Raw genomic sequence first — 15246 nt, forward strand, 5'->3', positions numbered from 1 at the left:
AATCTGATGGTGTTTTTCTCTCTTTGAAATACATTGACTGTCAGATGTAGATGCAGGAACAAAACTCACCATCTGACTTTATCTGATCGAACTTGCATTAAAGGTGTGGGGATCAGATTTTGTAGGATGCTACAAAATCTTGCTGTTGTGTAACTAGATTTTGTGTGTCAGATAATTTGAATTTTACATGTTTGTTTACATGCTAGGAAACATTTTTAGACTGAGAAGGTTGGTGTACCGCAAGCTAATTGTAAACCGTGCACTTAAGTCTTTCCTATGGGGATGACTGTGAGGGTGCTAAAGGTTAGATGACTGATGACTCATTCTGGTACAGCGGAGGTTTTTAATCAAAGAAAATAGTTTAAATAGTAGTAAGAAGCCATAGGAAATGTAATGTTATATTTCTGTAAAGCACTGTTGTGTACAGTGATATGAGCAATGTGGAAATAGTAAGTCAGACTGTGGTTACTGCCACAAACAGCCTGATAGCTCTGCTCTTCATAAAACCAAGGTAGATTATTGCAGAGAAAGTTCTGTATGAATGTGTATACTGTAGATAAAGGGGGTTCAATATTCACATCAATATTCACTGCAGTATAAGCTTTATTGTACCATACCAAATAGAAACAATGCTTCAGGGGTACACACCTCCCTTTGTCAGGTTGCAAATTGAGATTGAAAACTAACTAAGTTTGCCCAAATGTCCCAGAGGAACACTTTACAGGCTGTAGTCCTGCTTTATGAATTTAAAGTAGTATCAATAGACATATTTAGCTCATGTTTATCTTTTAACAAATATGTTTGTTTTTTTGGTGTGTTGAAAATTAATAGCTGTAATATCTACCACAATCTGTCTTCCTTTCACATCAACCCAATTAATATTTGGTTTAAACAAAGACAGATGTCACAACTTGTATTGCACTATGCTAGATTAGTACTGCACCTCCTCTGCACTTCCTAAAGTGGAATGTTCAGGCTGTCGGTCTGCACATGTGTATGGCCTCCTTTAGGTACACTCTCTCAACAGAGACAAAACTAGCAGATACAACTAGGTTCTTCTTTACATTTATATACAACCATTATCTAACAGGCAGGCACCATTAATATCCTTGTCTAAATGGAAATTCAATCATGCAGTCACTATTTAGTTTAAGATCATTACACTAAGTTGAGTTAAAGTTTTAAAAACAAATAAATATTTCAGTGCAAATACATTATAGAAGTATCAGACAATGGTCAACTTATATAATAACATGGAAATTGTTACACTTCTGTAGAAAACAACCAAATTTGTGCATTACTATGCCAGTAAATCAGAATGTTTTATTTGACCAGGTTAGCACTTTGTACAGTGGCTTGCAAAAGTATTCGGCCCCCTTGAACTTTTCCACATTTTGTCACATTACAGCCACAAACATGAATCAGTTTTATAGGAATTCCACATGAAAGCCCAATACAAAGTGGTGTACACGTGAGAAGTGGAACGAAAATCATACATGATTCCAAACATTTTTTACAAATAAATAACTGCAAAGTGGGGTGTGCGTAATTATTCAGCCCCCTGAGTCAATACTTTGTAGAACCACCTTTTGCTGCAATTACAGCTGCCAGTCTTTTAGGGTATGTCTCTACCAGCTTTGCACATCTACAGACTGAAATCCTTGCCCATTCTTCTTTGCAAAACAGCCCAGCTCAGTCAGATTAGATGGACAGCGTTTGTGAACAGCAGTTTTCAGATCTAGCCACAGATTCTCGATTGCATTTAGATCTGGACTTTGACTGGGCCATTCTAACACATGGATATGTTTTGTTTTAAACCATTCCATTGTTGCCCTGGCTTTATGTTTAGGGTCGTTGTCCTGCTGGAAGGTGAACCTCCGCCCCAGTCTCAAGTCTTTTGCAGACTCCAAGAGGTTTTCTTCCAATATTGCCCTGTATTTGGCTCCATCCATCTTCCCATCAACTCTGACCAGCTTCCCTGTCCCTGCTGAAGAGAAGCACCCCCAGAGCATGATGCTGCCACCACCATATTTGACAGTGGGGATGGTGTGTTCAGAGTGATGTGCAGTGTTAGTTTTACGCCACACATAGCATTTTGCATTTTGGCCAAAAAGTTCCATTTTGGTCTCATCTGACCAGAGCACCTTCTTCCACATGTTTGTCTCCCACATGGCTTGTGGCAAACTGCAAACGGGACTTCTTATGGTTTTCTGTTAACAATGGCTTTCTTTTTGCCACTCTTCCTTAAAGGCCAACTTTGTGCAGTGCACGACTAATAGTTGTCCTATGGACAGATTCCCCCACCTGAGCTGTAGATCTCTGCAGCTCGTCCAGAGTCACCATGGGCCTCTTGGCTGCATTTCTGATCAGCGCTCTCCTTGTTCAGCCTGTGAGTTTAGGTGGACGGCCTTGTCTTGGTAGGTTTACAGTTGTGCCATACTCCTTCCATTTCTGAATGATCGCTTGAACAGTGCTCCGTGGGATGTTCAAGGCTTTGGAAATCTTTTTGTAGCCTAAGCCTGCTTTAAATTTCTCAATAACTTTATCCCTGACCTGTCTGGTGTGTTCTTTGGACTTCATGGTGTTGTTGCTCCCAATATTCTCTTAGACAACCTCTGAGGCCGTCACAGAGCAGCTGTATTTGTACTGACATTAGATTACACACAGGGGCACTCTATTTAGTCATTAGCACTCATCAGGCAATGTCTATGGGCAACTGACTGCACTCAGACCAAAGGGGGCTGAATAATTACGCACACCCCACTTTGCAGTTATTTATTTGTAAAAAATGTTTGGAATCATGTATGATTTTCGTTCCACTTCTCACGTGTACACCACTTTGTATTGGTCTTTCACGTGGAATTCCAATAAAATTGATTCATGTTTGTGGCTGTAATGTGACAAAATGTGGAAAAGTTCAAGGGGGCCGAATACTTTCGCAAGCCACTGTATGTACTGTATGTATGTATGTATAACTTTATTTATAAAGCGCCACAAGGGTACGCAGCGCTGTACAATCTTACAGAATACAAAATTACACACAGGGAGGACAAGTGATATAATAAATAAATACAATAAATATATATATATAAGTGCCATGTGGTTTGAGACACAGTAGGAAGGAGGTCCCTGCCCCATAGAGCTTACATTACGATAAATTCCAGTTGTTTTCATATTGTTTTGAAAAATGTATGAAACAGAAAAATATTGTTTAGAAGGTACAGGTATGGGACCTGTCATCCAGAATGCTCGGGACCTGGGGTTTTCAGATAAGGGATTCTTCCGTAATTTGAATCTCCATAACTTAAGTCTGCTAAAAATCATGTAAATATTGAATAAACCCAATAGGCTTTTTTTGCCTCCAATGAGAATGAATTATATCTTAGTTGGGATCAAGTATAAGGTTCTGTTTTATTATTACAGAGAAAAAGGAAATAATTTAAAAAATGGTTTATAATGGAGTCTATGGGAGATGGCCTTTCTGGATAACGGGTTTTCAGATAAGGGATCCCATACCTGTACAATATTTGCTGATATATTCAATACAAATATGTCTGTATGTTACTCCTTTCTTTAATTTTGACCAGTGTAAATGATAACGAAAGCCTAATTCAATAGGAATTCACAATGAATGAAAAATGGATCCTTTTCACCACACCACCTTCATACCTGTCTTGTGCATGTGCAATATAACATTTTAAAATTTTTGTACACTACTTATTCAGATTAACCCTTTGCCACCCGAAAGCAAGAAGATATTTATAAAAAAAAATCTTTTAAATGATTTAAAGGAAAACTATACCCCCAAACAATGTAGGTCTCTATAAAAAATATATTACACAAACAAGCTAACAAACAAGTAAACCCCGCTTCATCGAAATAAACCATTTCCATAAAAATATACTTTTTTAGTAGTATGTGCTGGGTACACCTTAATAGAAAAATGCAATTTTAAGAATTAAGGACCGCCTTCTGAGATCATAGGATTAATATTGCACACAAACAAGCCAAGGCACACATACATGTTAGGCCCCATCAGCCAATGAATGGACAGAGTTCTGCCTTTTTGCTCCCACACTACTTCCTGTTACAGTTAGAGCTGCATTATTTCTGGTCATGTGATCTCTGAGGGAGCACCCAGCCCATCACTAAATGGTGGATAAAGGGAAAGGATGTAAAAGGGCAATATTTACTAATATATTATATTCCAGTTTGGTGAGATTCTGTAGTAGGTCACTTATCATTATATAACCTATTTGTTGGTAAAGTATTCATTTTAGGAGCATAGTTTTCCTTTAACTTGTATTACACAGCCTGCCAGATTTGGAATAAAATTAACAAGGCATCAGAGGAAGAGGTCCAAGGCAGGAGCTGACTGGGTAATTCTACTTCAGTACTTTCTCTATGGTTACCCTACTGATAAAACCCTGAGAAGCCAAGCTGCAGTCAGTGTGTGCTCATAAAACCTGTAATTGTCCTTGACAGGCCCAATTCTGAAGATTTTTATTATTAGCTACTAGGAGTTCATTCTTATATTGGTTACAATATTAATATCTGTACAAAGTGGGAATTCTAATACACATACTGCTAGTCTTAGTATTTTGAGCTTCTTAAAGTAGGTCACTAATGTGTTCTTGATATTGTTTTATCTTTAGGAAAAAACTGGGATCTCACTGCAGCTTTAAGTGACTATGAACAACTTCGACAGGTGCACACAGCAAATTTGCCTCAAGTATTTAATGAAGGTAAATACTACAAGCAGCAGGAGAAAGAAATCACCCAGCATGTCAACAAGATCGAGAAACCAAACCTCCAAAGACAGGATGACATTGCTCAAGGTAATACTGTATAGCACATAAACAAACCTTGCACAGCTCAGCTATACAATCAACAATACACAATCTACTGTAGGAACGATTGAAAGAGATCACAGAGGAGGGGGAATCTGTCTCTGCTTAGTACAAGAAAAGTGATTTTGAGAAATTATTGCAGATGTTGATGCTTTCCTCTATAACTTCCCAAATAGAAAATTCAGCAGGAAAGGTATAGTATTGTTACTCACAGATGTGATGTTCAGTGGAGAATGCCCAACGTTAAAGGTGTTCTAAAGGTGGCCATACAGGGGCCGATTGCAGCTGCCGATATCGGTCCCTTAGACCGATTCGGCAGCTTATCTGCCCGTGTAGGGGCAGCAACGAGGGGCATGCCTGACCGGTATCTGGCCTGAAATTGGCCAGATATCGATGGGGCAGGTTAAAAGATTTAGTCGGATCGGGCGCATTGGCTCGTTGATGCGGTCCCCTAACCGACTGCGCCCATTGCCGCCGTTGTAATTAGCTTACATTTCGGGAGAAGATTCGCTCACTTGGCGACCTCGCCAAGTGTATGGCCACCTTAATGTGGCATGTAATTCCCAACTTAATTGGCATTTAACCCATAGTTTGCTGTCTGAGGCCTATTTTGGTATTAGTAAATGTAGAATCATGTTCTCTTCTTGAATGTATATGGGCTCATGTATGTCCACAAGTGCGAGAGAAATCTGTTTTTTTCCCAGAATTCCAATGTCATACCAGCAATGTTCCCTCAAAATCCTTCTTGGCTGTGTGCGCAAAGAAATGATTTTGCGCACACATTTCAAACTTGCGTACTCAGATAAAAATAAATGCGTTTTCACAAGAAATTCTTTGTGCACACCATAATGTCCTGTGTGCGCTGTACTAAACATTTGTGCATGCGCATGAAAACATTTAGAGGGAACATTGCATGGTGGTCTTAAAGGGCTTTTACCCATTGCTACCGCAATTGCATACCAGTTTGTCTGCCATAATTTTAAGTGTTTGTTTTGCAAGTGAAGTGTGCACCCTAGTCTTTCTGCACAACTGAACTGTGGCAATTGATGCAGGGCACTGAGTGAGCCCTGGACAGGAACTATCACCTGGTCTAGAGATGGCAGTAGATACAAGGTTCCCCTGTGTCAATAGACGCAACAGGAGGCAGGAAGGACTGTGTGGTATGCAGTCTATGTCATTTATGGTTCTCAATAGCAAGAATGGTTCTCAATAGTAAAAATGAAATTCTTTCTCATATAAATGATAACATGTTGCCTAGAAATTGTTTGTTGGTGCTGGATAAACATATGCAGACTTAAAATGTAAAATGGTCCTTTAATAACTAAACATTGCAACTAAATTCTCAGCTTGAGCTTGATTCATGCAGAATAGTACCATCAGAAGGCTCTGGATATTTATATACTTTGTCTATGTATCCTAATGGTGAAATTGTACAGTATGATTCACTTGTATGAGAGTATGCTGTGCCTGTTTTGTCTAGAAAAGAGACTCTCCAGAGGCATTTCCCATGCCAGCTCAGCCATTGTTTCCCTTGCTCGGCTTCATGTGGCCAATGAATGCAGTAGCGAGCCATTTCCTCTTGAAATGCCCATCTACACATTCCAACTACCAGACCTCAGTGTGTATAGTGAAGACTTCAGAAGCTTTATTGAACGGGACTTAATTGAGCAATCAACAATGGTGGCTTTAGAACAGGCAGGTAAGCAAATTTGTATATTTATAATTGTTTCTGATTATCTTTAAACAAGTTAGCAAGAGAGAAATCCCAGAAATCATCCTTTCCGACTTAAATTAAGTAAATTCGTTGTTTAAGTAATTGTTTAAGTAAAACATGGTTTCCATAATTTTATTTTAAATTAGGAATATATTTTCTGGTCCTATAATTTAATTGCAGAATTTCCACAGATGCGCAGTCTGTTATCCTGCATGCTTAGGGCCAGGTGTTTTCCAGATAAGTGGTCTTTCTATGTGAAACACAATTCTCAAGGATAAGAAAAACATTAAACATTGGATCATTTTGCAGTCGACATGCATTAGCATTAATAAGATTGCACCCCTTAGCTAAGCTAAAAGTAGGCAAACCAGACAAAAATGAAGAAGTATTTATTTGAAAACAACGCAGTGGGTAATTACATTGCCTTATTTTTGAGCTTTCTCATTTAAGGGTTTCTGGATAATGGATCCCATAGCTGCATATAACTGCTAGGTTTGATTTTGTTTATTAGTTTTTTTCCTATAGTTTCCAAATAAATCCTTTAGTATATATGTGATATTTTTTTTACACCTTCTAAAGCACAAACCCCAATGAATGCCTTGCTACCCTCTGGGAAATAGGAGTAGTTATTCATGTGACCTAGTTTGGATAGCCTTCTTGCTTGCAGTTGCATTTTGATCACTATCCCTGCAGCAGAATCAGCTGAGCATCCATGCTGGGTTACCAGTAAAGTGAGGTTACATGGTCTCTCTTATACTTTCATGCGTGGCATTACATTTTGTATTTCAAGGACAGATCTAAATGATGAATTACCTAACAGACACCACTGGGAAGGGAAACTGATTCCATAAGCATCAGTTTAACATGAAAATTATGTTTGGAAGTCTTTTTGAAGGTCATTGTTACCCTGAATTCCTGACTTTGTCATATATTGTATGGTGGTAGTACTTTGAGCTATGAGAGCAGGCAGTATCTGTTTGGTTATTGTGTTCATCTACATGACTGATGTAGACATAAGTTTAGTTTGGGTGAATATAAGGTTTCAGGCTGTTTGTTTAGTTTGAAATTAAGCCCGCAATACTAAGGGGGAAATTTACTAAGCTTGCCTACAAAAAATTGATTTCTTGCAAAAATAATTTTTTTATGCTTTATCGGTTTTCTCAGTAGCATTTTCTTACCTAACCATCTTAGGTAACAAAAACCTATCTATCCAGTGGGACATATTTAAATTATGTAATAATTTACAAGAATTCAGAAAAGACCAGACTGGTGGGAAGAATCAAGAATATGTGTCAGTAATGTATAAATCCATTTGAGGTACCCAGTGTTTACTGGAAAATGTAATAGATAGATAGATAGATAGATAGACTGGTAACTCCAATACCATATTATAGTGCTATATCACTGATCAGAAGGGCAGACCTGTGGTTTCAAGGTAAATGAATGGCAGATTGAAGCACCTTAAAAAAAATGTCATGTAAATATTTTCAGTAAGTTCTGAAATATGGCAATACCATTTTTTTACTTAGTGCACAAATTTATTTAAATCTATCATATCTATTTTTTATTATACAGTGCTTAGTAGTGCCACAAGCTAATGTTGTTTTCAGGGTTTTCATTACAAGAATAGATTCCAGTGATAACGCATACCCTAACCTACTAATTAAACCCCTAGATGTTGAACTGACTTATTCCTGGGCCTTGAGAAACAGCAGCCTCTTATAATGTTTTATGATCATGTAATCTAGATCAACGTATCCCTAATTAAAGCTTCTGCCTATTATGTGTATCTTATTAGTAAATATTGACTAAAAAAAAAAAACAAACAAAATACTTGTGACTAGGTAGGTAAAGAGACATAGCATCAGAACCAGCTGTCCCAGACATGCAATTATACAGTAATTTTCAGTTTTAAGCTCAAAGTATAATGTCTGCAGTAAATGGTTACATGATGAAGATAAATGCAATATGAATACAGTTACCCTAGGATAACTACTGTAAAATTAGCAGGTCACATAGCGTTCATTATACAGAGAAACCCCACTGCCTGATGGAATTACTCATGAAATTTGAGGAGATTTGATATAAGAAGAATGTTATTGGCTTACACTTAAAGAGTACACATCACACAGATATAAAAAGCTGTATAATAAAGTTTCTTTTAAAATGAAACATGAAACATAAATTCTTTTTTTTTTTTTTTTTTTTTAAATTAATCATCCATACCTGTTATACGTATATTCAAAATTTTCATCTGTCAATCACATACTGCCTTTCGTGCCTCTATGGCTCAGACATAGCAATCACTTTCACTTGCCATTCTGCACTTCCTAGATGTCAATGCCCTTCTCACATGCCCCTTCTCTGTTCACTGTGAGTATGGACATGGCAATAAGGACCCCTATGTGGTGCATAATCAAGATAGTAATGTGAGATAATGCAGCGCTTGCTTTAATAACAGTGTCCACAAAATGGCGCCTGCTTGCTTGGTTGCTGTGATTGTGAATTTCAAGACTGACAGAAAAAAAATTTAAATAATTTATATAGTTAAATTAAAATTTAGTTTGCTCAACTAACATCATAGAAAGGTAAAAATAAAAAGTAAAAATAAAATTATTCCTTTGAGTGACCGATCCCCTTTAAATTAGGCAACCCCTCCCCTGCAATCATTTTAAACTAAGAATAACCCCAATGAAAGCACAATTTTTTTTTTTTTAAATCGTATATTTTTTCAAATTTATAGAACTTTGCGTAATGAGCACGATAAATTGCGCAACTTTTGCGCGTCTTCGTTAACTTCCGCAAGAAAGTTGTATTTTTCGCAAAGACTACAACCATTTCGAAATTCATTCAAGCTTTGGTATCGTAACTATCTTTTGGGCCGGTTGGATCTGTGTGCCATTGAGTCCTATGGAAGGCTTTCAAAATCATACATTGAAGTTTCAAAGCCAGAAAGGTTTTCGCGCCGTTTACGATCGTTCGGATCCACAAATTTTGTGGCTTTCGGATCGCAACCACAATATTTTCGTATGACCGAGAAAAGAATTTTTGTGACATTTTTCACATCAGGAATTATTGTAGTTATTCCGAAATTTTTCCAATCATGATTTTAACCACACAAAATTTGTGCTTTCATGAATTGGCCCCTTAGTGTATAATTACATTTATGTTTTACTACCAAAGTTCATAACCTTGCACTTATTTTCTAATTTGCTGCCCAGTTTTCCAATTTAGTCAAAGTGTTCTGCAATGTGCAACATTCTGCACGGAAATTATAGTTTTGCACAATTTAGTACAGGTATGGGATCCCTTATCCGGAAACCCATTATCCAGAAAGTTCAGAATTATGGAAAGGCAATCTTCCATAGACTCCATTATAAGCAAATAATTCTAATTTTTAAAAATGATTCCTTTTTCTCTGTAATAATAAAACAGTACCTTGTACTTGATCCCAAATAAGATATAATTAATCCTTATTTGAGGTAAAACAAGCCTATTGGGTTTATTCAATATTTAAATGATTTTTAGTAGAATTAAGTTATGGAGATCCAAATTACGGAAAGACCCCCTAATCCGGAAAACTCCAGGTTCCAAGCATTCTGGATAACAGGTCCCATACCTGTATAATCAAGAAAATAGAGACAGTACTTACAATGTCAAGGTCATTAATAAACAAATTGAAAAGCAAAGGGCTCTGCAGTACAATGTTGGAACACACTCATATTATGGTGTTTTGCAATGTATTCAGGAAACATATCCCTTATTACCCCTTCCATGATAGTAATATTGCATATTTTTCTCCTCAAAAATAAAAAAAATCTCCTTAGAGGTATTCCTGACTATGGTTAACAACATAATTATCATAAAAATGTATGTTTTTCTTTCTTCCATGTAGGGAGACTAAACTGGTGGTCAACTACATGCTCAAGTTGCAAACGTCTTCTGCCCTTAGCAACAACTGGAGATGGAAATTGCCTTTTACATGCTGCCTCTTTGGGTAAGAGCTGCTGAGTGATTAAGTAAAGTCTGAACTGCAGTCTGTTACAGAGTACTTAAATATCATGGACTCTGTCTGACTTATACAGCATTTTGCCATTACTGGAGCTCATTATAATAATTTTTACAGATAATATTGAAAGTTGATACTATCGCTTTAAAGTGCTGCTACATTTTCTGTCCCTCATCACAGATATGACATTTGTGCTGTTAGTATGCATGTGCCACTATTACCTTGCCCACTGACTGTAGGTTTGAAAGCTCCCTCTATCTATTGATTTCTGAGCATGCTCCTATTCCCTGCAAGATTAAACTGAGCAGAATTGTGGTCTTAGTTTTAGTACAGACTGCTGCTTTATGGGTAACTGAGATATAACTAGTCACCAAAGAAATAGATTTAACGTTAATACAAGAGCATCTAATAAGGTATTTTATTTAGTAATTCTAGTTAAGAAAGAATGTTTATTGGGCTTTCCTTGTCCTTTCATAATCCTGGTATAGATTCAGGTTTATTTAGGACTACTTTTCATGACAAATCTCACCCAATGAAACTCTCGAGCTTGAGATATAGAAATGTCTAGAAAAACAAATAGGCATTCTCCCCAGTCCCACCCAGGCTAGTAACTCTGTCTACTGCTTTGGCCCCCAAGCAGGGACACAGTAGCATTGTCCCAAGGGGAAAAAGGTTGTGCCAGTTTTCTGAGTTTTTAATGTTCCCTTTCCTAGGAATGTGGGGATTTCATGATAGAGATCTGGTTCTGAGGAAAGCCCTTTATACCATGATGAGGAGTGGAGCTGAGAGGGAAGCACTGAAAAGACGGTGGAGGTGGCAACAGACACAGCAGAACAAAGAGGTAACCACCTAGTTTTATTTTGCTCTTATTCTGCTGGTAAGTGAATTGTATATAATACTGAAATATGCTTTGATTTGATCTCAATTCAACATAAAAATGCATCCCTGTGTGTTAGTTACACTCTTCTTTGTGTGTCGTTATACAGTGCCTGAAAAATTGCTGTGTTTGTACTCTGCATGTGCCTATAGGTATAGGCCTGTTTGTAGGTTAAGATTCATTAATTTGTCCATTGTATTTTACCTTTAGTTGGGTTTGTGCAGAACTGCTTCTTTGCATTTTCTGAATACTCCTATGACCTCAAAATAGTATATCTAGAGGTCCTGGTGAACTTCACCTTATACAGTCATACATTTATTGGGAGGGCAGGGTGTTAATGTCTAGGCACAGGGCAATTTAGGAAGGGGAAATATTTTTTGCAATACAGGGTATTGCTCAGAAAGAGACAGGTAGATCATGGATGATCAGACAACAGGCACAGATGGACAACATCAATGTAATAATAAGAACAGCACTTCTCAGTTCTTTGTTAAACAAAGTCTCATTTGTTTAATTAACTAGCAGGCCTCACCAATTTTAAATTGTGCATGCAAATTTAGAACTAGGTATCTGCAAACATCATTGTTAAATAGCCTTTACAAAAAGTCACAATCAGAACAATTGTAATGCAGCATTGGGACTCCTTGTCTAAGTACCATTTTCATCACTGTATGGTGAACAAGGTGTCCATTTGTGTCTGATATTTCCCTATATGGTGAACAAGGTGTCCATTTGTGTCTGACATTTCCCTAAATGGTGAACAAGGTGTCCATTTGTGTCTGATATTTCCCTATATGGCGAACAAGGTGTCCATTTGTGTCTGACATTTCCCTATATGGCGAACAAGGTGTCCATTTGTGTCTGACATTTCCCTATATGGTGAACAAGGTGTCCAGTTGTGTCTGACATTTCCCTATATGCTGAACAAGGTGCCCATTTGTGTCTCTCTGAACATCTTACAAGGGAGGAGGCTGGCCACAAAGTCAGAGATATACTGTTCTAGGAAAGTCTTACAAAGTGTCAGCCTAATTAGGATGTGTTTGTATCAAAGGGCTTTAAGGATGGTTGAAGGCTGACTTTCAGCCAAAGTTTCACCCACGTTTTCATCATTAGCATGCATGGTTGTTTTATATAGTACCCCCCACTATTTTAGAAGTAACCCCAGGATGTTTAAAGGGGACCTGTCACTATAAAAAAAAAAAAAAAAAATTTTTAGGGTAAATGTTAATTTTAAAGGTAGTTGTCACTTGATAATTTGTGCAAGCGGATGCAATACAAGAGCACCTAATGAATATAATATATTGTTTTCTTCCAGTGCCACCCTGTCCTTTAGAAAACTAAACCCAACTAAATGTGAATATTTGCACATGCCCACACATATCACCTTTTATCTAGGAAAGAATACAAGCCTTGTTTAAAGCACTGTAGCCGTACAAGTGGAAATCGACTCATTCTTTGTATAATTGAATTTAACAATAAAGCAATATTTGCTTTCATTGTTTGAGGCAGTCTTTGTTTCATTTCAGTAGCTCATTTTAATCACAAAATGAAGTGGTCATTTTAATCAATTCAACTGCAGATTTCACTTTAGTTGCCTAGTAAATAAAACTAATTCATTCATGAATTGATTTTATTTATAATAGCTTAGTGGTTTTATTTATTTCCTGCGTAATGTATTGCAGTACAACTTCCTCTTATGATGAGATTTTCTTCTATGCTAAATAAGCAATCTAGATATGAAGTTTATATGTATACTGCAGCGGAATATTATTATAATAATTCTAATGGTTGCAAGAACTATGGACAGAGAGCAAGGATTAGGAGAAAGACCAACGTAGCAGCAGACCTTGGAATCTACGAACATAAAGAACAGCACACCTATTAGTAGCTGAAGTTCCCCTTATAAACATACTGTACATAAAGGGGAAGTAAAGGCTTTCCCAAAGTAATAGAATACACTTGGAATACCATATACATATGCATATATTCAGGGGATGTAAGCCTTTTCTTCTTCTGCTCACAAGAGTGCATTGGTTTGCTGAAAATTGCAGCTTTATCTGGCACGTTATATATGGAATATATTCCAAAGTACACTTCCCCACAGTGTAGGGGAAGCCTATACTTCCCCTTTAGGTTGGGATACAGTACTGATCCAGAATACAACATTCGGGGTGGGGGGTTACCAGTCACTAGAGAAATGTGCTTGTGGCCAACAGATGTAGCGCACATTTTAGTAAGATTACAATTTTGAACAACTGTCAGAAAACAATGTAATTGTTGCCCTGTCTCCTAGGGCATTAGGTTTATTTCTGTATTCTTAGGGTAAATATTAGACTGGTGAATAAAGCAAATGATTTGTTTTTGATTTTTGTTTTTGATTTTTTTCATTTTTTTGCCAGTGGAGCAACAGAAATTAACTCCTATTCTACTACTGCACATGAACTGGTAATACAGTTGATCAATAACAGTTCATATTCTTTGACTCTAGTCAAGAGTCCAATCTCTCTAGTCTTTGACTGAACATTGTTCTGTAGTGTAAGATTACAGAGGAACGCAAGTGTAGATTAAACTACAAGTGTAAAATAACGGCACTAGTATCCACATATATTATTATCCTTTTCCACCGTACAAAGGCGCCAGTATCATAGCATGGAACATTGCAAAATATATGAGGACTTGTTTTTTAAAATGTAGTAGGGTGCTCAAAATAAGACCAAAGACAACATCTTTGAACTTTAAATAAGAAATGGGTAAAACCTGAATGTTTTATACTCTACTCTGCCCTTCAACAATGCTCAAATACCTCTTGTGCTGTGGTACCTTGGAAAGAATAGTACTTCTTTATATCAGCTTTTTCAAATGTCTGCAAGTCCCAGGCACAAATACAACTCCATTTACACTTCCACTTTTGCCTTCTTCCAGATACATTTTCTTTATTGGCATCAGTCATAATATATCAAGTAATTGAAACAACACATTCACTATAATGCCCCATCTGTGTCTTATCGATTACTGTAGTAATATGGTGACAGAAATAAATATATTATTTCAGGTGTGTGTGCATCTGAGCTAACAAAAGGAATGTGGTGTTGGTGGGAAAATGATCCTGGGATCTGTGCTGGGGGCCAGATTCATTTTATTAGTTAATCAAATACATTGAAACAGCAGATGAAAGCAACATTTCTTTGGTTACAGACACAGCTAGTGGCCATACATATGCAGATTTTTTCAGATGAACGTTCGGATATTGATTGTACGTTTAAATGCAACGATCTAAACACTGAAATTGTAAGATTTATCAAATCGGAGGATGTTCAAAAGATGAAATAGTTGGCTGACACCAATGAAAGTGACTTCCTGGAAATGCATTGTAGGTCCCCAAGGAGAACAGATACACAATACTCGCGCAGATTTTATCTGAACGAAATTTCCTAACCTATCTAAAAATCGTACAAAACACATAGTATATCGGTGCATGTATGGCCAACTATGTCCACATTTAGTGCAATTAGTTCTGGCAAGATTTGTTATCTTTTCAGGATTCCAGATTAGAAGTGTTATTGAAACAGCATGTGAAGTTTTACCAGAGCAAGACTGAAACTGTTGAATGTGTGTAACATCACATCTAAAAACTGCTATCCCTGCAGTCTCTTTTTGTGCAGGCATATTGCAAGCTTTATTTCAATCTTAATGTTGCTGCAACAGATTCCATAGGACCTCAAACTTCAAAACTGTATTATTATATCAGTCCCACAGGGGGTCCACACTCCTTAGCTGTTAGCAGCCATTTGCTGAC

At 37.2% G+C, this 15246-nt stretch overlaps 1 protein-coding gene across 3 annotated transcripts in view; it reads left to right on the plus strand.

Moving 5' to 3' along the window:
• Positions 1-15246, plus strand: part of otud7a (OTU deubiquitinase 7A) — a 137958-nt gene that overhangs the window by 84773 nt on the left and 37939 nt on the right. For all 3 annotated transcript variants that reach the window (XM_012970864.3, XM_004917921.4, XM_004917925.4), the window contains 4 exons: positions 4656-4838; positions 6331-6549; positions 10460-10561; positions 11287-11414. In XM_012970864.3, the coding sequence (XP_012826318.2) occupies positions 4656-4838; positions 6331-6549; positions 10460-10561; positions 11287-11414 (632 nt within the window). The remainder of the gene's footprint in view (positions 1-4655; positions 4839-6330; positions 6550-10459; positions 10562-11286; positions 11415-15246) is intronic.

This window comes from Xenopus tropicalis, chromosome 3, assembly GCF_000004195.4.
Source record: "Xenopus tropicalis strain Nigerian chromosome 3, UCB_Xtro_10.0, whole genome shotgun sequence".
NCBI lineage: Eukaryota > Metazoa > Chordata > Amphibia > Anura > Pipidae > Xenopus > Xenopus tropicalis.